General features: G+C 44.9%; 1 protein-coding gene across 1 annotated transcript; it reads right to left on the bottom strand.

Moving 5' to 3' along the window:
* Nucleotides 1-109: 109 nt before the first annotated feature.
* On the bottom strand, nucleotides 110-23,527 carry LOC122541320 (major histocompatibility complex class I-related protein 1-like). Its single transcript, XM_043677977.2, has 8 exons — nucleotides 23,350-23,527; nucleotides 19,062-19,322; nucleotides 12,431-12,706; nucleotides 10,863-11,120; nucleotides 6,078-6,182; nucleotides 3,149-3,181; nucleotides 2,750-2,797; nucleotides 110-1,452 (listed from the first exon to the last, which is right to left on the bottom strand). Exons 1-7 carry the CDS (start codon nucleotides 23,414-23,416, stop codon nucleotides 2,751-2,753), a joined length of 1,047 nt encoding a protein of 348 aa, XP_043533912.2. The 5' UTR covers nucleotides 23,417-23,527; the 3' UTR covers nucleotides 110-1,452; nucleotide 2,750.
* Between the last annotated feature and the right edge of the window lie 46 nt (nucleotides 23,528-23,573).

The raw sequence follows: 23,573 nt of genomic DNA, 5'->3' as shown, positions 1-23,573 counted from the left end.
CTGGAGCACCCAGAGGAAACCCACGCACACAGGGAGAATGTGCAAACTCCACACAGTCGGCCGAGGTTGGAATCGAACCTGCCTCTGTGAGGCAGCAGTGCAAACCAAACACAGTTTGAGGTCTTTATTGACAAAACATTATAGAGACAGCATCGATTTTGGAAGCTCTCAAGTGATGAAAAATGAAAAAAGTATCTGTCAGGAATGGAAGATGAAGCAGACAGCCCTCTGAGAACAAAAAAAAGATAAGAATCAAACACAAAGAATGCTGGAGAAACTCAGCAGGTCAGGCAACATCTATGAAAGAGAAACACGGATAACGTCTCGAGTCAGGCATGACTATACTGCCAAACAGAAGAATTCATTGTTCTGAAGGAGAGTCAGACTGGACTTGAAACGTGAACTCTGTTCACTGTCTCCACAGATGCTGCCAGATCTGAGTTTCTCCAGTGTTCCCTCTGTTTGCTTCAGATTTCCAACATCCGCAGTACTTTGCTTTTATTCAAAAAGATAAGATTGTTAGTAGAATCTCAGAGGCCTGGACAGAATGATTGGGAGTACAGTACACCACTATTTCCCTGTTTTAGAGTCAGACAGTGCATTGCGCTCACAACCTGAACATAGGGAACATCTGAAGTCAAGAGATTCCGAGACAACGATTATACCAGGGAAGGGAGATGAGCTTGTGATGCAGACTATAAGAGCTTAATAAGTAGGCCATTCTCCCCCTCCAGCCTGCTCTGCCACTCAGTTGGATCACGGTTGAACTGCCATTCCACGTGAGCCCTTTCCTCTTCCCTTTCAGCTGTGATTCCATCTGAATGGATCCATTTTATCTTTAAATGTACACAGGGACTCTGCTTGCACAGTTCTCTGTGGAAAGAATTTCAAAGCCTCAGAGAGCAGATTTTCCTCCTCATCTTAGTCTTAAACTTGTGGCCCATTATCCACAGGTGCTGCTGTCTGGTCCTCTCCTGCAGTTGGACAGTTTATATCACAGTCAGGCAATTACTGGGTTCAATCAGTCTTGACAAGAATTGTTATGAATACAAGTAAAGGTAAAGGTTAACTAAGTACTGAAAGTGCAAGGATCTGAGGTCCAAGGCTATCCCATTGGTGAATGATCTGTGAAGGGGGTCAAACATGTACACATCACCATCACTGACAGGGTAGTGCCATTTGCACAGTAACTGGTGGGGGAGTGGTCACCAGTTGGAGGTGAGGTTACTTTCCAGGAATAGAAGTCACATTTTGATTATACAGCTCCGGCATTAGCAGGTCAGATTTCAGTGAACAAAATATTAATGTTGCCATGAATCAGGAATCAGATTTTCAAAATGCGCCAGAATTTGAGAGTGAGCAGGAGTCAATCCTATCTTAATCTCTTCTCCCCTCCAGACGCTGATCTTGGGAAATGATGTCTGTAGATTCCCAGTCAGATATGGTAGACCACTGGGGAAAAGAAAGAAATGATAGTTACAGACTCAGGGAATAAACAGCAGACCTCAGACCTCACCAAGTGCAATCAAAATCTGGGATGGGCAATTGACGCCACATGGCTGATAAATAAAAATTGAAATCAGAACAAAATTCACTGGGAACAAGCCAGCTGACCAACATACATAATATTTGCAAAATGCACAGGGCAGGGAACACCAGGAAGCCACTTAGCCCCTGAATATATTGTCACTGTGGAGGACTTGTGGCCAAACTGCCCATTTACTGACTTTCCCCTGATCTCCTCCTTTTGGAGATTTGCAGCTTTCTGCTCATCAAACTCATTAACAGTCAATTTAACACCAATTATCTATTAGGCAATAGCATTTCAACCATTTTTGAATGTGGAAGAGTTTCTTAACGACACACCCGGTGTGTCTGGCTTTAACTTTTACAACATGCCTTTGAGACTCCCCAATCAACAGAAAGTTTGCCTCCATCAAATTGGCTACTTCCTTTAATATCTCAAAAAACATCAACCAAATCAGCCCTTAACCTGCCAAATTTCAAGAGAACACTTCAGGTTTGTTTAATCTCTCGTCATGACTAAACTCTAAAAGTCCAGGTTTCACTCCGGTCCATCTACACTGCACTCTCTCCAAGATCACGGTTCATATGTGAAATGAACCATCAGAGGAAGTGGTGGATGAGGGTACAGTTACAACATTTAAAAGACATTTGGACAGGTACATTAATAAGAAAGGGATTAGCAGGATATGGCCAAACATCACCAAATGGGAATAGCTTGGTTTGGGAAAATTGGTCTGCACAGACAAGTTGTTTCTGTTTCCGTGTTGCATGACTCCGCACGCTCTGATCTTCTGAACTGCAGTGATTTCCCCATCAGATCCAGACCCTATCTACCACACAGCATTCCGCAAACACCCAAAAATTCAGAATCCCGGGAGACCAATGCTAAACTCGTGAATAACTATGTTGAGAAAGCTCGCAATACCGAATCCCTTAAGGAAGTCGAGCAGCTGACAGAAGGCCATATCCACGATGCCATATTTCCAGATATTTCTATAACCAAATCTCACCTGTCTCAGAAATCTCAGGTGAGTACCAGGCAACTATCTGTTGAAGGGCAGTCTGAAAGCTCAGTGTTGAACTGTATGAGCTGATCTTCAGTCATCACACAGGGAGAGAGAGACTGAGCTTAGAGTCCACCGTCCAGAATGTACAGTTAATACCTGCTCCAGTATACCAGTGAGAATGATCTGCTCCCAACATTGTTTAAAACTATTTGTACCTTAGGAACTGGCAGTGGAACTGGCTGAGGATATCCCATCATCAGAAGCTGTTAGTGGAAAGAGAGGCATTAAAATCTGTTCAATATCACACCAAGCACACAAGACATACAGGGTAAACAGGGAGAGGGATACAGACAGGGCAAAGGATGAGGATAAAATATAGGGAGCGAGAAAGTCACAGAGGCACACATACATACAAACACAAAGACACAGAGTCAGATACACACACACACACACACACACACTCATACTCACACAGCCACAATGCAAATAGTGAACCATACAAAGAGAGTCAATGAGAGACATAGAGATAGAGACACACCAACAGAGGGAGCAACCAGTTGGTCAGTGTATCAGTCACACAATGGACAGAGGATCCAGAGGATAATTTAACTTACTGTGTGTATGGATGTAGTCACTCTTCCTTCTCACTGTGAAAACAAGGAGCATTCACTGATTGACAATATACTGACAAAAAAAATTAAGGCAGAAAACTGAGTAGGACTCCCAGTCAAACGAAATGTTTTGACCCTTCTCTCATTAGATCAGTCCCACATAAATACTGCCCCCGCTCCTTCTCTCTCCCACCATGCCCTCTTACTCCCACTGCCCCCTCCAATCTCCTTGGCTCCCTCTCACTCCTCCTGCTTATCCTAATGCTCTTTGTTCCCTCTCACTCCCACATAACCTAATTAGCAAATTCCCCACCAAATCCTCACTCTGACTCACTCTAACTCCATCCTGTAACACTTCACTCCAAACCTGAAACCAAGCTCCTTGTTCCCACACTCACCTGACCCTCTCGCTCCCACACTCACCCAAAGTTCTTACCTCAACTCCCCCGTCATTCCCTCCCACCCTTCTGAGCGAACTGAGAGCCTCTCCCAAACTGAAACCCATTTCTGGCTGTAGCATCTTCTGCCTCAAAGATAAGGCCCTCAACCTACAGCCTGATGCCCTCACACACACTCAGTACTCCCTTCATTGACCTGCGACCCTCCACCAGGACCTGAGGAGCATGGGGACACCCTCAGCCTCTGCTATCCATCAACTTCCACCCACCCAATACCACCGCCAAGGCCCAATATACAGCATTGACTAAATAGCAGGACTGCCTTGGAGTCTCTGGGAGATGAGGACCATACAACCAACATCCAAATGTCTCTTGTTTCTGTTCCGTCACCATAGTCGTATCGGATCATAAAGACTGCTCTCTCATTACAGAAAAGTGCCTAGTGGTGATTTAACCTGAAGGCCACCAGACCTTAGGCGAGGTAAAGGTTGAGAAAGAGAGTCCTTTATGATAACCTCAAACCAGTGATGGGAATTGAAACCACGCTGTTGGCATCACACTTCTCTGCAAATGAACAATCCAGTCAATTGAGCTGAACCAATTTCCAATTGTCTATAACGCCGAAGGAAGTGGAGAGGGCCATTAGTATCAAAGATTGGCTTCATCGATCACTTCCTTTACACATTTATTTTTAATCAGATGTTAAAATATCAAAAATAAAAGGGAAAAATGGAGGGGTGACAGAAGGTCAAGCATTATTGTAGGAAAGGTTTGGAAAGGATTATGAGAGATAAGATTTATAATCATCTAGCAAGCAACAATTTGATTTCAGATAGTCAACATGGTTTCATCAAGGGCAGGTCATGTCTCAAAAACCTCATTGAATTATTTGAGAAGGTGACCAAGCATGTAGATGAGGGTAGGGCAGTTGACGTTCAGTAAAGCCTTTGATAAGGTTCCACATGGTAGGCTGATGGAGAAAATGCAGAGGCATGGAATTGAGGGTGATTTAGCAGTTTGGATTAGAAATTGGCTTTCTGGAAGAAGGCAGCGAGTGGTGGTTGATGGAAAATATTCAGTCTGGAGTCCAGTTACTAGTCATGTGCCACAAGGATCTGCTTTGGGACCACTGCTGTTTGTCATTTTTACAAATGACTTAGACGCAGACATAAGTGGATGGATTAGTAAATTTGCAGATCACACTAAAGTCGGTGGAGTAGTGGACAGTTTGGAAGAATGTTACAGGTTGCAGGGGGACTTGGATAAACTGCAGAATTGGGCTGAGAGGTGGCAAATGGAGTTCAATGCAGCTAAATGTGAGGTGATGCACTTTGGGAAGAATAACAGGATGGCAGAGTACATGGTCAATGAAAAGATTCTTGGTTGTGTGGATGTGCAGAGGATGTGCAGAGGGAGCCCATGTGCATAGATCCCTGAAAGTTACCACCCAGGTGGATAGTGCTGTTAAGAAGGCATACAGTGTGTTAGGTTTCATTGGTAGAGGGATTGAGTTCCGGAACCGCAATATCATGCTGCAACTACACAAAAAGCTGGTGCGGCCACACTTGGAATATTGTGTACAGTTCTGGCCGCCCCATTACAGAAAGGATGTGGAAGAATTGGAAAAGGTGCAGAGGAGATTTACCAGGATGTTGCCTGGTCTGGAGGGAAGGTCTTATGAGGAAAGGCTGAGAGACTTGGGTCTGTTCTCATTGGAAAGAAGGCGGCTAAGGGGGATTTGATAGAAACATACAAGATGATCAGAGGATTAGACAAGGTGGACAGTGAAAGTCTTTTTCCAAGGATGATGATGTCAGCTTGTACGAGAGGGCACAACTACAAATTGAGGGGTGATAGATTTAAGACAGATGTCAGAGGCAGGTTCTTTACGCAGAGAGTGGTAAGGGCGTGGAATGCCCTACCTGCAAATTTAGTTAACTCAGCCACATGAGGGAGATTTAAACAATCCTTAGATAAGCACACACTTGACTTTGGGATAGTGTAGGGGGACGAGCTGAGAATAGGTCTCAGGTCAGCTCAACATTGAGAGCCAAAGGGCCTGTTCTGTGCTGTATTGTTCTATGTTCTATGTTCCATTATCCAATTGGTATGATGTCTCCTTGCGTTCTGATTGGTGTGGGAAGGCAGGGAGTCGACTGGGTTGATGGACTGGCCAAAACATTGGCTGGAGCGTGGCTAAGTCATGCGATGAGACCTCCAGAATTGGTAAGCGCACTCCACACTTAAGTTCTCTCCACTGACAGCGAGATCCGCTCTCCCACCCTGAACACTTACAAAGCCTTCGCTGGCCAATCCTGGGACCCTTCAATGCCTCTAAACATTGATGAGGTGCTACAGTCACCTCCCTGGACTCAGGACCCCACAGACTGAGCCAATCCCCCACCACCAAGTTTCTTCAGGACAACACTCTCCCCGAACAGCTCCACAAACACCATGAGCCCTTTACTTCCATGGCCCTGGACTCACCCCACATATCCATAGGTCCTCCATTGGAGAGCTGCATGGAATCTTACCTTTCTTGCAAAAGATAGCGAAAGCCCCTAAAAGGAGAGTGATGATCATGAAGACTCCAAGTGAAACCATAACAGCAACAAGAACATGGGAGTCAGACTCTGGCACTGTAAGACAGTAAGGAGAGATAAAAAGTGTGTGTACTTTCAGAGACAGCGAGAAAGAGAAAGTGTGAGATTACACAGGCCATTCAGCTCATTTATTCTATTCTGGTGACAATGCTCCACTCAAGCCTCCTCCTATCTGAACCCATGTCAATTTATGGTAGAATCCCTACAATGCTGAAAGAGGTCATTTGGCCCATTGAGTCTGCACCGACCTTCCAAAAAGCAATTCACTCAGACACAAATTCCCATCATTAATCACCCTAACCTGCGTATCCTTTGACTGTGGGAGGAAACAGGAGAACGTGCAAACTCCATGCAGATGGTTGTCCAAGGCTGGAATCAAAAACGGGTCCCTGACGCTGTGAGGCAGCTGTGCTAACCACAGAGCCACTGTACCACCATCATCAGAACCATGTTGTCATAGCCATCCATTTTTTTCTGCCTCATATTGTTGCCAAGTTTCTCCTTTAACCCATCTGTGCTATCCACTTCAACCACTCAGTCTGGTTGTGACACCACTTTCCTGTTTGCTTGCAGAACTTTCTCTTGAATTTCCTCTGGACTGTGTCGGTGACAATGTTTTATTGGTGCTCTATGCCCACCCAACAGGAAACATTCACAATATATTTATGCTACTAAAACATTTCATTATTTTAATGACCTCTGTTGCCAATTCCTTCTCTTGCTCCCTTGACGGAGGAGATCCAGACAGCCAATCCTGCCCCAATACTTAGACACACAATTCTGTTACCATCCCGAAAATCTCTTCTGCACCCCTCTCCAGTGTCTCTATATTTTTGCTTTTTAATTACACAGAGACCAGATCTTCACACAGGATTCTAAATGCAGTCTCACCAAGGTTCCAGGCAGGTTTATTATAACAACGCAACATTTAATTTTATCCCTCTCAGAGTGATAAGCTCTGGGTGGATGAAAATAAGAGAGATATCATTAGAGATGCAGGAGGCATCGGGAGGTTGCACAGATTAAAATTAGAAGCCTGGGATGCACTGCCGAGCTCAAAAGAGGGGCTTTGGGTTGGTTTGGGAAATCCAATAGTGGTGGCTAATGAGCTTTCAATGGCCAGGAAGGAGGGGAACTGACAAACCGTAGGCACAAACGATGAAAGAACATGCACAATATCAGAAAGATCAAAGAGGCTTCACATGAATTGTGAATAAAAGTCTTTAGCTATTATGACATGCTATGTTCATACTTTTACAACCAACATCCTCAACCCTGCTGCTCTCTCAAAGCCTTGCAATGACTGACAGATTAGATTACTCACAGTGTGGAAACAGGCCCTTCGGCCCAACAGGTCCACACCGACCCGCTGAAGCGCAACCCACCTATACCCCTACATTTACCCCTTACCTAACACTACGGGCAATTTAGCATGGCCAATTCACCTGACCTGCACATTTTTGGACTGTGGGAGGAAACCGGAGCACCCGGAGGAAACCCACGCAGACATGGGGAGAACGTGCAAACTCCACACAGTCAGTCGCCTGAGGCGGGAATTGAACCCAGATGCAGCAAACTGACATGAAAAACACCCAGGCAGACACAGATGCAGACTCACACAGACATGAACACACAGACACACACAAAGAGACACAGACACAAACACAAACACACAGGCACACAGAGACATACAAACACAGACACGAACTCAGACACACACAGACATGCATATGAAAACACAAGCACATGGATACGAATGTACGAGCACACGCACGTGAAGACACACACCTCCCCAACTCTACTACACATTGCTCACTCACACTCAAACTCCCACATCAAAAACACCAACCTCCCCTCTACCAAACCTGCCATAGAGCCTGAAAACCTTTGTCCCCTTTAGCTCCATGTCAGACATAATCCTCTGGACTCAGGCCTGAGAGTGTCACCTCCACCAGATCCAAACCCGAATGTCTCCTTCATGTGGACTGGCCATGAATTCCATTTCTATTTCCCCACCACCCTCACCCACCCTGACCATGGCCCACTCACTGACAGACCTCCACTTGTTCATGGCCTACATTGTAACTGGCAACAAGGCAATGATTAGACAATTTCAATCCAGACTTTCCTTTGGGAAGATTGCTCATTCTGCAGAGTCGATTTGAGTTTTGCACAGGGGACCATGCACCATAGTACTGAAGATGTGACCCAGGTAACTGAAGATTTGCTGGGCATTTCCTGTACTCCTGGAACCCTCTGAAGATCTCCAGAGAAATTGGAGCCTTCAGAGAGTTTTGCTGCAGCTAACTCACAGGGACTCAGTGGAAATGTTAGACTGTCAACTGCCCACAGTGTCCAGTGATGTGTAGGTTAGGTGAGTTGATCATGGGAATTGCAGGGTTTCAGGGATAACACAGGGTGAGCGGGTCAGTGTGGGATGCTCTTCGGAAGTTTGGTGTGGATTCAAATGGCCAAATAGCCTGCTTCTGCATTCTAGGGATTCCATGATTCAAGGCCCAGTCTAAGCCTAGATAATTATTATGTTGACTCTCGCAATGTACCTCAGACCACCTCGAATACCCCTCCCCACAGCCCCTTTAAAATCTCAAATTCTGACCAAAATCTACATCTCCTCCTGCAATCTTGCCTTCATACCCAACTCTCCTCTCCACCCACGATCCCACCCCTCCCTTATTCCACTCTAGGTGCAGCTTCCCACATCCGTATGCTGAATCCTACATCTCCCGCCCAATCCCCAGTCTCGATACATCCAACCCCAACACCCCGTCTCCACCCCTGGACCCAACTTTCCATCCCATGAATGCAAATTCCCACTGACCCCAGCATCCCTCTAGATTTGACACCACTCCACCCCTACCTGATGGACAAAATATGTGAGTTTTGGTGAGTGGAGGGGACTGAGGGGAACGAGTCTGGTCTCCCTGCTATAGAAAAGATGTTAAACTTGAAAGGGCAAAGAAAAGATTTACAAGGATGTTGCCAGGGTTGGAGGGTTTGAGCTATAGAGAGAGGCTGAATAGGTTGGGGTTATTTTCCCTGGAGCATCGGTGGCTGAAGGGTGATTTTGTTGAGGTTTCCAAAATCATGAGAGGCATGGATGGCGTGAATAGCCAAGGTCCTTTTCCCTAGGGTACTGGAGTCCAGAAGGAGAGGGCATCAGTTTAAGGGGAGACAGGAAAGATTTAGAAGGAACCTGAGGGGCAACTTTTTTACCCAGAGGTTAGTGCACATACTGAACAAGTGCCAGAGGAAATGGTGGATGCAAGTACATTAACAACATTTGAAAGGCATCTGGATGGGTACATGATGAGGAAGAGTTCAGAGAGGTATTGGCTAAATGATGGCAAATGGGAACAAACTAGTTTAGGATATCTGGTCAGCATGGGCGAGTTGGACTGAAGGGTCTGTTTCAATGCGGTTTAACTCATGACTCTACACAACCCACACCACTCCATCAGTTAAGGACAGGCACGGTGGCAAGGACAGGCACGGTGGCACAGTGGTTAGCACTGCTGCCTCACAGCGCCGAAGACCCGGGTTCAATTTCCGCCTCAGGCGACTGACTGTGTGGAGTTTGCACATTCTCCCCGTGTCTGCGTGGGTTTCCTCCGGGCGCTCCGGTTTCCTCCCACAGTCCAAAGATGTGCAGGTCAGGTGAATTGGCCATGCTAAATTGCCCATAGTGTTAGGTAAGGGGTAAATGTAGGGGTATGGGTGGGTTGCGCTTCGGCGGGTCGGTGTGGACTTGTTGGGCCGAAGGGCCTGTTTCCACACTGTAATGTAATCTAATCTAATCTAATCTACACGGTCCCCTAATGCCTGACTGCCTGATCCACTTGCCATCCTAGCCAGATGGCACTTAATCCCCTGGCACTCTATCTTCCAAACTGCCACCCTACTTAACTTGGCATCATACTTCCCCTCCCCACCTGGCACACCAGCCTCACGGTTACTAACAAACGTAACCTTTTGCAGCAGCTACCATACTGTCTGTTTTTTGGGCACCATATTTGGTCTCAGAATACTGACCACTGTGAAAAAGGAGCATGGCTTGCCTTCGGTTCTATGGCTCAATGGGCAGGTCAGAATGGTAGTATGGTTCTGTGTTTCTGAAGGAGCGCATCTCCTTCAGATCAGTATCGCCTCTCAGAAACAGTAAGCTCTTTGTTCTGTGAAAGATGACTGGAGTGGAATGGCATTCTCCAGAAAGCCTGGCTCATTATTTTGTTTCAATTCAGTTTAGAAAAACTGGCAACAAAAGATTTACCTCAAAGAAGCGAATCTGGGTATGGCGAATCACATTGTTCATGTGAAGAGAACCTAATGGTTCATGTTAATTTGTTTTGACCATCTATTAACAGAGCAACTATGAAACCAGGTATGGTCTAATAGGGACAGAACTGAGCAACGCAGTAAACTCTCTGCTTGAAGGAAGATGTGTATCTTTCTTTCTACCTCACCAAACAGTTTAGAGTCTATTCACAATACTCCAAGGTACGTTGGTTCCTGACACGCTGTCACACACAGTCTAAATCACTCCTGTCAACAAGTGGTACATCTTTGACATACTGAAAGTGAATATTTATTTCTCACTCTCCATCCTGGCCCCTCGCCTGTCCTAAACTCACATTGACATTCCCTCCTATGATTCTGGTCTGAGACTGTTTCCTCTCTAACAGTGAGAATCAGTCTTACCATAAATCAACTTCTCCTCCAGCCCATTGTGCTCCACCCGACAGGAATACTCAGCCCAATCCTTTGGATCAAACTCTATCCATTTCCGGATCTGGTAGGTCCAATCGTGATTGGGTAAGATCCCAGTGGACAGGGTCTCATCGATCAACACTCCATCCCTCCACAGAGTCACCTCAATGGCTTGTGGATAAAATCCAGTGACGAGACAAGACAGCCGGTTAGAATCACCCTGTCGGGTAAAGGACACCATGGGGGAAACTGAGAGAGAGAGAGAGAGAGGAGTTACTGCACGAACAGAGAGAGAGAGAGAGAGACAGAGAGAGAGACAGCCACTCACTCACTCTACTCCCCTCACTCCTTCACTGTTACACTCACTCCACCCGACACTCACCAACTCTCAAATCGCCCCTCACTCACTGTCCTTCACTCATCAACTCAGCCACAACTCACCCCCTCATTCCCCTCCACTCACCAACTCTCACTCCCCCCTCACTTAACGACTCTCAATCCCCCCACTCAACAACTCTTACTCACCCACCAACAATCACTCCCCCCACTCACCAACTCACTTCTCCCTCACTCACCGACTCTCATTCACCCCTTCACTCACTCCCCGCCACCGACTCTCACTCTCCCCACTCACCAACTCACTTCCCTCCAGTCAATGACTCTCACTCACCTTCCCCCACCAACAATCACTCCCCCACTCACCGACTCACTCACCCTCACTTACTGACTCACTCCCCCCTCACTCAACTACTCTCATTCACCCCTCACTCACCGACTCTCACTCCGTACTCACTCACTAACTCTCACTCCCCCCTCCCCCACCGACAATCATTGACCCCTCACTCACCGTCTCTCACTCTCCCCATCACTAACCGACTCTCACCCTGCCTCCCTCACCGACTCTTATTCCCCCTCTCCACTGACTCTTACTCGCCCTCCCCCACTCTCTCCCCCCACTCACCAACTCTTACTCATCGACTCTCACTCTCCCTCCACCACCGACAATCACTCCCCCCTTATTCACCCCCTTACTCACCAACTCTCACTCCCCCCTCCCCCACCAACAATCATTGCCCCCTCACTCACTGACTCTCACTCTCCCCCAGACTAACCGACTCTCATTCTGCCTCCCCATTCACTTTCCCCCACTCACCAACTCTTACTCATCGACTCTCACTCCCCCTCCCCCACTCACTGACTCACTCCCCCCTCACTCACCGACTCTCACTCTCCGATTCTCACTCCCCACTCATGCCCAGAGTCTCTCACTCCGCTCACCCACTACCTCTGACTCTATCCCTTCACTCACCCTCTCTCTTCTCCCTCACACATAACTCTCGCTCCTCCCCACTAACCTACTCTCTCACCTCTCACTCCACAACTTTTACTCGCACCCCCAACTCCCCTATTCACTTACTAGCTCTCTTTCCCCTCTCACCATCCCCACACTGACAACCTCACACTTTCCCACCACTCTCCAACTCTCATTCCCACCTCATTGCAGACTTGTACTTCCACCCGCACTTACAGACTTTCACTCTCCCTGACTCATCACTTACTGATACTCAGCATCTGCTGTCCGTAGTCCAAGTAGGTGTTCAGCCAGTGTACACACTCCTTCTCCAGGTAATATGTCCACTGCTGATTATTCCAGGCCCTGATTTCCTCCCACCATTTCTTTGTCTTTTCTCCCCATCGTACTGTGGTGACCCAGTCCTGGTGATCCTTGTCAAATTTCATGTAATCTTGCCCATCCCAGCCGAAATGTGAGAATCCATCTGTGGTGCCATCCTCCCTCAGGTCACAGCCAGTCATTAGTTGGAACCAGTGGATCCCTGTTAGTGAGATAGACTCAGGGAATCAGAAGACATTGGACTGAGTGAGCCCACCCATTAGCCTGCACCTCACATCAGATTCAACACTGGAAAGCAGGCAGTAGCATCAAACCCTGGGTGCCTTCTAAAGGAGTACTTAAACTTATAGAACTTGGACAGAATTAGGTCTTTGAAACTATCCCACCATTCAATTCAGCTGAACTAATGACTTCCCAATACCTTCCATTTCTGATATTCATTCCCCATCACCCTTTTTCTCTTTTAAAAAGGCTACCTGCTAGAAAGAGAGTTCAAAGGATTCACAAAGGAAAGATACATGTCCTTTTCCTGGTCTTAAATAGATGATCTCCTTTATTTCAACAGTGAACCTGGATCTAGGTCATCAAACAAGAGAAAACTTGCTCTTCACACCCACCCTGGCAGACCCCTCAGGAACGGTTATGGTTCAATCAAGTCACTTCTAACCTTTCTGAACTCCAGCAATCACAAGCCGAGCCCGTCCTTAACATTTCCTCTTAAGGCAACCCTCCTTCTTGGTATTGGTCAGGTGAACCTTCTCTGAACTGTCTCCAATGCATTTACACTATTACATTAACGAGGAAACCAATACCATATACAGTGCTCCAGATGTAGAGTAATCATGGCCTGGATAACTGAAGTATACCCTCCCAGTCTTTGCCTTCTGCTCCCCTTGAAATAAACAGCAACATTCTGTTTGCTTTCTTAATTACTTTTCTTCCTGCGCACTGATATTTTATTGATAGTACACTCAGACATTGAGACTTTGCTATTTGAAATGCTCTTTAAAAGCATGAATATGTTTAAAATATGCCATATTTAAAAAATGAGACTTCCCAATGAAGTTGTCAATAAACTCCTGAACCATGTTGATTGATTTAACTGAATAGAAGCAATCCATTGAATGAATTTAAAGGAGTGTGAAAGCTTTAATCACATATATTAGAAAGGTCTACAAATTCCAGAATAGACTGTTAGTAAATCTGCAACTCCACACCATTCCTGTCAAGGCTGTTTTAAGGACTTCACCCTTCCCCGTGCATTCTTCCCCTCAACTTAAAAAAAAACACACAATCTCCTGTTACCTCTTCAAAGAAACTCCAGCAATTTAGCCAAATTTAATTTCCCCTTTACAAATCCTCGCTGGCTTTCCCTAAACAAGCCATGTTTATTCATCTGACTATGAATTCTATCCTGAATAATATCTGCAATGCAGAGGTTAAACTGATTTGTCTGTGACTGTCGGCTGTAACCTTCCGGGCTTTTTTGAACAAGAGTGTAAAATCTACAATTTTCCAATTTCTGGGCTTCTCCCCGAGTCGAGGGAAGACTGAAAGATCATGCCCAGTGCCTCTGCAAAATTCCACTGTCCTTCACTATCCATAGATAGATCTTATCCGGTCGTAGTGCCAACTTTAACTATTCATACTCTAATGAACATTTCACCCTGATCACCAAGAGCCTCCTGCCTAGGCCGTAAGCACCTCCTTGATAAAGACTTGTGCAAAATGTTCATTTAGCATGCCAGCCATGTCTCTCCCACCTTCATGTGTAAAACTTTTTGGTCCCTAAAAAGTCCTAGTTTTACCAACCTGTTAATACTGACATGCCCACACAAGAATCTGAGACACTCTTTCATGTTGACCACCAGTCTTTCCTCATAATCTCCCTTTGGTTTTCTAATATGCTTTTCCACCTCCACTCTGCCCCCAGCCCCAATTATAACCATTGTATAATATCAACTCTCTCTGTAATTTCCCTCCAGATATGTCACATCTATCCTTCCCACTTGTTATGAAGGTGTAGGTGAGTACTATACCTTTAAGAGAGACTGGAAGCTGGCGCAGACTTAGAGAGGCACAGATTGGGCTGAAAGATTTAAATACTTAACATTTGATTGACACAAATAGCTGGTACTGTGTTGCCATGGTACAAAAACAAATTCAAAGTTTAAATTATGCCACAGATACTAAAATCCAATCAAATTTGAATGTTACTGTTTGGAATGGCATCAAACCAATGAAATGATTCAATGCTTTGTGGTATAAAACAATATGAACAGTTAGGGGGAGAATAGCACCAAGCACCAACAAACAGACTGCCAGCTGAATAACTCTCCAAAAGGTACCTGTCTATAAGAAATTTTTTGCAGCAGAACACTATGGTCAACTGAAAGAAATCTACAGAGAAAGTTTGACATCTGAAGACTATACCTGGGTTTGAAATTGATTTTGCCGTAAATCTAAAAGGAAATTTGTCTGACCAATGTTGTCCAGTGGAGGGTAAAAGATAGGTTAGAGAGAAAGGAGTTGTAAATAGTTGTTGTTTCAATGTTCTCTGTTGGACGTAAAGAATAAACTTGTTACTTTTACTTTAAGTAGTGTCATCTGGGATTGTTCTTTGCCTCTCAAAATTTAACACATTATGGCATGAGGTGAACTTCTCTGTGTGTCAGATTTAAATTAGCAGAGGGGTTTACCCCATGTCGTAACACACTCACTAGTTACCAATAGATGTGCAAACTAATTGCACTCTTTTTATTTGTTAAATCAGGTCAGATTGATACTATGTTTGAACCTTCTGGGATGTCCCTTGTGACCATACGACATAGGAGCAGAAAGTAAGCCATTCAGCCCATCAAGTCTGCTCCACCATTCAATCATGGCTGATAAGTTTCTCAACCCCATTTTCTCACTTTCTCCCCATAACTATTGATCCTCTTGATATTCAAGAACCTACCTAACTCAGTCTTAAAAACACTCAATGACCTAGCTTCCACAGCCTTCTGTGGCAACTATTGATCCTCTTGATATTCAAGAACCTACCTAACTCAGTCTTAAAAACACTCAATGACCTAGCTTCCACAGCCTTCTGTGGCAATGAATTCCATAGAAATACCCCTATCTGGCTAAAGATGTTTCTCCTTATCTCTATTCTAGAAGGTCTTCCCTTTACTCTAAGCTGTGCCCTCAGGCCCTAGTCTCTCTGACCAGTGGAAATACCTTCCCAACATTTACTCTGTCCAGGCCATTCAGTATTTTGTATGTTTGAATTAGATCCCCTCTCATCCTTCTAAATTCTATCTAGTACAAAGGCAGAGTCCTCAAACGTTCCTCATATGTTAAACTGTTCATTCCTGAGATCATTCTTGTGAATCTCTTCTGAACGTGCTCCAGGGCCAGTACATCCTTCCTGAGATGTGGGGCCCAAAACTGCACACAATACTCCAAGTGTGGTCTGACCAGAGCTTCATAGACCCTCAGAAGTACACCCCTGCTTTTATATTCAAGTCCCCTCAAAATAAATGCCATCATTGCATTTGCTTTCCGAACTACTGACTCAACCTGCAAGTTTACCTTGAGAGAATCCGGGACTAGAACTCCCAAGTCTCTTTGCACTTCATTCTTCTGAATTTTCTGTCCATTTAGAAAATAGCCCATACCTCTATTTTTCTTACCAAAGTGTATGATCTCATATTTTCCCACATTGTACTCCATCTGCTACTTCTTTGTCACTCTCTTAACCTGTCCAAATCCTTATGCAGCTTCCCTGCCTCCTCAATGCTACCTATCCCTCTACCTATCTTTGTATCATCTGCAAATTTAGCCAGGATGCCCTCAGTTCCTTTGTCTGGATCGTGAATGTATAAAGGGAAAGGTTATCGTCCCAACAATGACCCTTGTGGAACACTACTTGTCACTGGCTGCCATCCTGAAAAGGATCCTTTTATCCCCACACTCTGCTTTCTGCCAGTAGCCAAGCTCTATCCATACTAGCACCTTGCTTCTGACACCATGGGCCCTTATCTTACTCAGTAGCCTCCTGTGCAGCGCCTTGCCAAAGGCCTTCTTGATGTCCAGATAGATAACATCCATTGGCACTTCTTTGTCTAATCTGCTCGTTACCTCGTCAATAGGTTCCAGCAGATTTGTCAGGCATGACATCCCCTTGATGAAACCATGCTGACATTATCTATTTTACCATAAACCTCCAAGTATTCAGAAATCTCATCCTTCACAATCAATTCCAGGATCTTACCCACAATCAAGGTTAGGCTAATCTTTTAATGTAATTTTTCATCTTTTGCCTTGCTCCATTTTAAACAGTCCTCTGGCACCCTTCCTGATTCTAGCAATTCCTGAAAGATCACCACTAATGAATCCACTATCCCTTCGCTATCTCCCTTGTACCTCTGCGGTGTAATCCATCTGGTTCAGATGGATTAGGCCATTTAGTTTCTCGAGCACCTTCTCCTTGGTTATGGTCACCACACTTGGCTCTGCCCCCTCACTCACTTGAATGTTTGGGGTATTACTCATGTCTTCCACCGTGAAGACTGACATTAAGTAATTATTCAGTTCCTCAGCCATTTCTTTGTTCACCACTACTATCTCTCCAGTGTCATTTGCCAGAGGCCCAATGTCCATTTTTGATTCTCTTTTGCCCTTAATATGTCTAAAGAAACTCTAACAGTCTTCCTTTATATTACTGGCTAGCTTACCCTCATATTTAATCTTCTCCCTCCTTATTGCTTTTTTTGTTGCCCACTATTGGTCTTTGTTAGGTTCCTAATCCTCTAGTTTCCCACTTCCTTTCGCCACATTATATGCTTTTTCTTTCGCTTTTACACTACCTCTGACTTCCCCAGTCAGCCATGGTTGCCTTAACCTCCCTGTACCATGATTCTTTTTCCTGGGATCAATCTCTGCTGTGTCTCCTGAATTAGTCCCAGAAAATCCTGCCATTGCTGTTCCTCTGTTTTTCCTGCTAGACTCCTCTTACAGTCAATTCTACACAGCTCCTTCCTCATGCCTCTGCAGTTGTCTTTATTTAGCTATAATACCGTTACCTCTGATGGTGTCTTCTGCCTCTCAAATTACAGAGTAAATTCAATCATGTTACGATCACTGTCTCTTAATGGTTCCTTCACTTTAAGCTCCCCTATCAATTGCACAACAATAAATCCAGTATTGCCTGTTCCCTAGTAGGTTCCACCAGAAGCTGCTCCAAAATTTAATCTGGTCAACATTCCACAAATTCCCATTCTTGCAATCTATCTCCAGCCTGACTTTCCCAATCCATCTGCATATTGAAATCCCCCATGATCGATGTAACTTTGCCCTTCCTACACATCTTTTCAATCTCCTGGTGCATCTTGTGCCCTAGCTCCTGACTACTTTTGGAGCCTGTATGTAACTCCAACTATGGTTTGATTTTTTACCTTTGCGGTTCTTCAATCCTACCCACACAGATTCTATGCCATCTGCCCCTACTTCATTTCTTACTATTGATTTAATTTAATCTTTACTAATAAGGCAAGCCACCACCTCTGCCCAACTACCTACCTTTTCAATCCTTGAATATTCAGCTCCCAATCCTAATCCCCTTATAACCAAGTCTCCATGATGCCCACATCATACCTGCCAATTTCGATCTACACCACAAGCTTATTTACCTTATTTCTCATACTGCATGCATTCAGACATAACAGCTTAAGTCCGGTATTAACGGTCCCTTTTCTCACAGTCATTCGTTTGCCCAGTGTGCTTGAAGTTTCATTGCTAACCCTTTCCATATACACTGCCGTATTTCTGTGTGTACTGGAGATTTTAATAACTTCCCCTGAGTTCTGCACTCTTACCTCCTCCTTTAATTTGGGTTTTCTAATTTCCCCTTTAACTGAACCCTCCTCATGCCCCATTTAGTTCAGAGTCCTGTCTACAACCTTATTTATGCAATTGCCCTTTTTCCACCAATGCTCCTCATGACCAATAATGCCATTTCTCTTCTGTTTCCTCCTTTCCTATCTTTACCAAACACCTTATACCCAGTGGTATTTAACACGCAGTCCCTTCAGCCAGGTCTCTGCTATTGTCACAGCATCGTACTTCCACAAGTCAATCTGTGCCTGTTGCTCTGAAGTCTAATTTACTGTACTCCACATATTTTGTATCCTTGATTTAGATTTCATTATTTTCTCCCTTACTCCAACTTTCACGTCTTAAAGTTCTATTCTCTACACTAGTGCTATCTATCTCTTCAAACAGTCTCAGAATATCCTGGTTTTCCTCTTTAATATCCTCTCTTGGTTCCCTTCCTGGGTTTTCCTGCATTTTTTTGGTCAAACCCTGAAATCTGTGTTCCCCTGAACCTTGGAACATCAGGTAGGGTGGGCACAGCATTTTTTTCAAATATACTTTGAGGTCTAATGTACACATTGTTTGCTAGACCCTGCTCTAAGGAGATGGAACCCCTTCCTTCCCATGACCTTATCCAGATCCCTTTCTACTCTCAGCTTCTCTCAAAAGATGTTAACAACTGAGGTGTATGAGCTCACCACCCGACTGGTTGGTCCGTGCCGCTAGCATTTGAATGTAGTGTTCGAAATGTTTCTCCTTCTGCTGTGCCAGCATTGCACTTCGCTCCCAGAATGGGGGCTTCTTACTTTCCACCATCCACTGCCCCTGGGCGATCAATGTCTTCCGAGTGCTGTCGTAGTTGAAAAACTGGACATCATCCACATAGCCGATGATCACAAAGCCTGGAAGGTGGTGGGTCGCAGTCTGAACAGTGGCCAGGTACCGAAGAGAGTGAGAATCTGAAACAGAGAGAGGCATGGCCACTACATTTACAATCCAACATAAAATGAGACATTCAAACTATCCCTGCTCTCCCTCTCGACCCTGCTGCCATGGTCCTCCTGAATCTTACTCCCTGCTTTCAGATCCCTTTCAGTGTCCCACTGAGTACCCTCCTGTGCCCCTACAATCCACTCAATCTCTCTCACAAACTTTGGGATACCAACTGTGGAAAACTGCGACACATAAGCAAGAAAGAACTGTTGTTGTTGCAGTTATGTGATTAACTGAGGAAACTCTGCAGAGATTGTCTTTTTTTTTAAAGAAGAGCAGGTACAAAACCTTTAACAAACCTTACTGAGTTTTGGGAGTGGTAACAAGCTAATACACCACAAATGGTACAAATTGACCTCAAAAAGGGAGTCATCAAATCCTGACAGTGCAGAAAGAGGTCATTCAGCCCATTGAGTCTGCGCTGATCTTCTGAAAAGCAGCCCACTCCTCCCACCCTATCTCCATAACTCCTCAATTACCATAGCTATTCCACTCAGCCTGCGTACCCTGGACACTACTGGATGATTTAGCATGGCCAATCTACCTAACCTGCAAATCTCTGAATTGTGGCAGGAAACCCATGAAGACATGCGGAGAATGCGCAAACTCCAAAAACACAGTCATGCAAAGCTGGAAATGAGCCCAGGTCCTAGGCACTATTGCGCTTCCTTTGCAAGTCATTGTGATGAGCTCTCGAGTACAGGAGGTTAGTGGGAAGCTAAAAAGATATCAAGAGCAGCTAACAGCAAATAAGTAACAGAAAACCTTAGTGAGGATGTAGCTGTCATATTTTTCTTAGCAAAATTATTGGGAAAAAATTTCTAAAAAGGGAGTCAGCAACTAAATTGCGCAGTAGTTATCAAGGTTAGGTGGGTCAGCCATGGTAAATGTATGTGTTACAGGAATAGGGTGCGATGCTCTTCAAAGGGTTGGTGCAGACTTGATGGGCCAAATGGTCTCGATTACCTAGGAATACCAGTTCTCCGAGAGTGCTTGCAGAGATGGGCAGCACTATTGTAGAAAATAGAAAGTCAAGGGGTAAAGTTGGAGAAAGTGATGAAGTCTAAATCAAGGATAACATGCATGATTCAAAGAATCACTAAAAACAAGTTTCATATTCCTGACGTTTCCCAGTGATGGAAATCTTCAAAGCACAATGCTTTATTTTTAATTTTTTCAATGTTTTGCGCGAGTAACGAAGGAATGTTTTCATCGCTGTATTCAACTTAATACTTTGTAATTGACATCTGGCCTAGTTTGGGCCAATGTAGCTGACCAGTCAGACTTCAGAACTCATTACTGCTCCTCGGATGCTGCCTAAACTGCTGTGCTTTTCCAGCACCACTCTAATCTAGACTTCATAACTCCCCCATTGATACTTTGCAAGCCACTGCACCTTTGAGGAAGCCCTGACTGATGAATACCAGTTGGGCTAAAATTTTCCAAATGAAACTGCTGATGCAAAGTGACATTTAATCTATTCTGTCTGACTTCCAATCCAACACACTTAATACCACATTAGAATTAGATTGTAACATGTACTCACGTGAGTACAGTGAAAAGTTTACAAGTCACCACTTACAGCACTAGCATCAGTACAACCTCTTTAAAAGGTCCAGCATTACAGACCTTCAAAAGTATAAAATCATAGGAAAAAAATAGAAAAATAAAGAGGTAAAAAATTCAGAATAACAGTCCTCCCATGATAATATAACAGAGGGGAAAAAAGAAACTAAAAAAAGAGATTTCAAGACAAAATCTCATCAGACACCCACACTTCCTGGCACCTCATCAGTGAAGTAATATGCCGCTTTTTAAAAAAACAATTTTTCTTCCAAAGCAAGTAACTTCACATTCATTCATACTCCTATCCCAGAGTGGAGGAAATCTGCAAGATCAAGAGTACATGTGACTCCAGTCCCACAGGATTGTGCAGCAGGGCAGTTTAGTGGTTAGCACTGCTGCCTCACAATGCCAGGGATCTGGGTTCGATTTCCTCCTTGGGAGACTACCTGTGTGGTGTTTGCATGTTCTCCCTTTGTATCTGTGTGCATTTCCTCCGGATCATCTGGTTTCCTCCCTCAGTCCAAACATGCGCAGGTCAGGTGGAGTGGGCATGGGAAATGCTGGGTTACAGAGATACAATGGGCGGGGGTCGACCTGGATGGGCCGAATCACCTGTTTCCACATGGTAGGGAGTGTATGATTCTTAACTCCCCTCGAGATGACCTGGCAAGCCAGTAGGGAATTTGGGTTGGGAAACAAAAGCTAGCCGTCCCAGAGGTGCATGCATCCGAAGAAAGGAATAGTGAATTCATGCTGAACCATTACAGATAGAAAAGCGCAGGCTGAACCAGAGTATTGTTTTCAATTCTGGGTGCAGCTACGTAGGGAATGCAGAATACTCTTTGAGAGCTTACTGAAAAGATAAACTAAAATGATTCCAGGGTTGAGGAATGACAACGATGTGCACAGATCAGGCGGTTTCCTTTGGAGAAGAAAAGACTTCAAGGAGATTTGATAGCAGTGTTCAATATCACACAGTGCCAAGACAGGGGGAACCCAATTCCTTTGGGGAATAGTTTAGAAATTGTAGATTTCCAGTTTAAGGTGATTGTTAAACGAACCAGTGGTGTTTGTGGTAACATATTCTCACAATGAATGGTTAGAACCTGGAATGCTGACAGTTCTGAAGAAGTGCCACATTGGAATCAAAATATTAATCTCTCTCCGCAGACCTGTTGAGTTACCCCAGCATCTTTTGTTTGTATTTAAGCTTATCATTCCTTGAGTGCAGAACATTCACAGCTAATCGATTGTGAAGGGTGTGGGACAATAACGGGAACAGGGTACGGAGTTGGATGTTCAGCTATGATCATGTTGAATGTTGGAGCAGTCTCAAAAGACCGGATGGCCTACTTCTGCTTCTAATCCTTCTGCTTTGTATTTTTATAAGCGTTTAAAGGGTTACAAGTAATTGACAGAATCAACATAAAACAATTCGACACCAATATAAAATAACAGGCCATTCAGAAGGGAAGTCAGCAGGTTTCTCCTCACATTGAGCAATAGTGGAAATCCTGAACTCAAAAAGTTGGCAACGTCGAGGCAATGGCGGGGGCTGGGTTGGGGGGTAGGGGAGTTCTCATTTCAAGTGTTTTCAAAAGTGAATTGGATTTTTGTTGGAACATTGATGGAATCTGAAGATGGGAAATTATCAGACATGATTTAATTTAATGGTGGAGGCATGCTACCCATGGCCTAACCCCCTCACAACCGAGGAGATAGTGAGGACTGCAGATGCTGGAGAGTCAGAGTCGATAAAGTGAGGCACTGGAAAAAACACAGCAGGTCAGGCCGCATCCCAAGGAACAGGAGAGTCGACGTTTCGGGCACCCCACCCTCCCCGTCCCGTTCTCCTACACCCTTCTCAATCTTGCAACTCCAATGTCCACCTGGTACTGCACCCGCCCCCAACAATTCACTCTATTGGTTTCCCACTGAGATGTTCCAGTATAACCCCCAGCCTGGTACTGCCCCCTCACACCTCACTCTATTGGTTTCCCACTGTGCTAACATAATCCCCAGTCTAGCACTGCCCCTGACACCTCACTATACTGGCTTCCCTCTGTGTTAACATAACCCCACCCTGGTATTACCTACCTCACACCTCACCCTATTTAGTTTCCCTCTGTGCTAACATAACTCCCAGTCTGGCACCGCCCCCTCACACCTCACTCTATTGGTTCCCTCGGCGCTAACATAACCTCCAGCGTCGCACTTCACCCTCACACCTCACTCTATTAGTTTCCCTCTGAGATGTTGTAACACAACCCCCAGTCTGGCACTGCCCCTACCTCGCTCTATTAGTTTCCCTCTATGTTAATATAATCGCCAGCCTGGTACTGCTCCCTCATACCTCGGGCTATCGGTTTCCCTCTGTGCTAACATTACCCCAGCCTGACACTGCCCCTCTCAGCTGTGAATACTCACTTGCAGAGACTTCCCCACACAGAAGCACCAGGAATACCAATCCCTCCATTCCTCCGTCTCTACTCATGGTGGGAGAGGAATTTTGGGGCGATCGTTTCTGCAGAAGTGTCCCCCACAATCCAGGAATGCTCTATCCCGTGCGACCATGAAACTCTGTTCCTAATCACTCGAATAGCCTCTTACTGACTGGAGACAAATCCACGGCCAGACCAATTGCAATTCAA

The sequence above is a fragment of the Chiloscyllium plagiosum genome, unplaced genomic scaffold, assembly GCF_037043375.1.
Source record: "Chiloscyllium plagiosum isolate Xiang-an unplaced genomic scaffold, Cpla_swu_hap1 HiC_scaffold_35, whole genome shotgun sequence".
NCBI classification, from domain to species: domain Eukaryota; kingdom Metazoa; phylum Chordata; class Chondrichthyes; order Orectolobiformes; family Hemiscylliidae; genus Chiloscyllium; species Chiloscyllium plagiosum.
The sequence above is the reverse complement of the archived record's forward strand: the minus strand, read 5'-3'. Positions and strand labels throughout refer to the sequence as shown.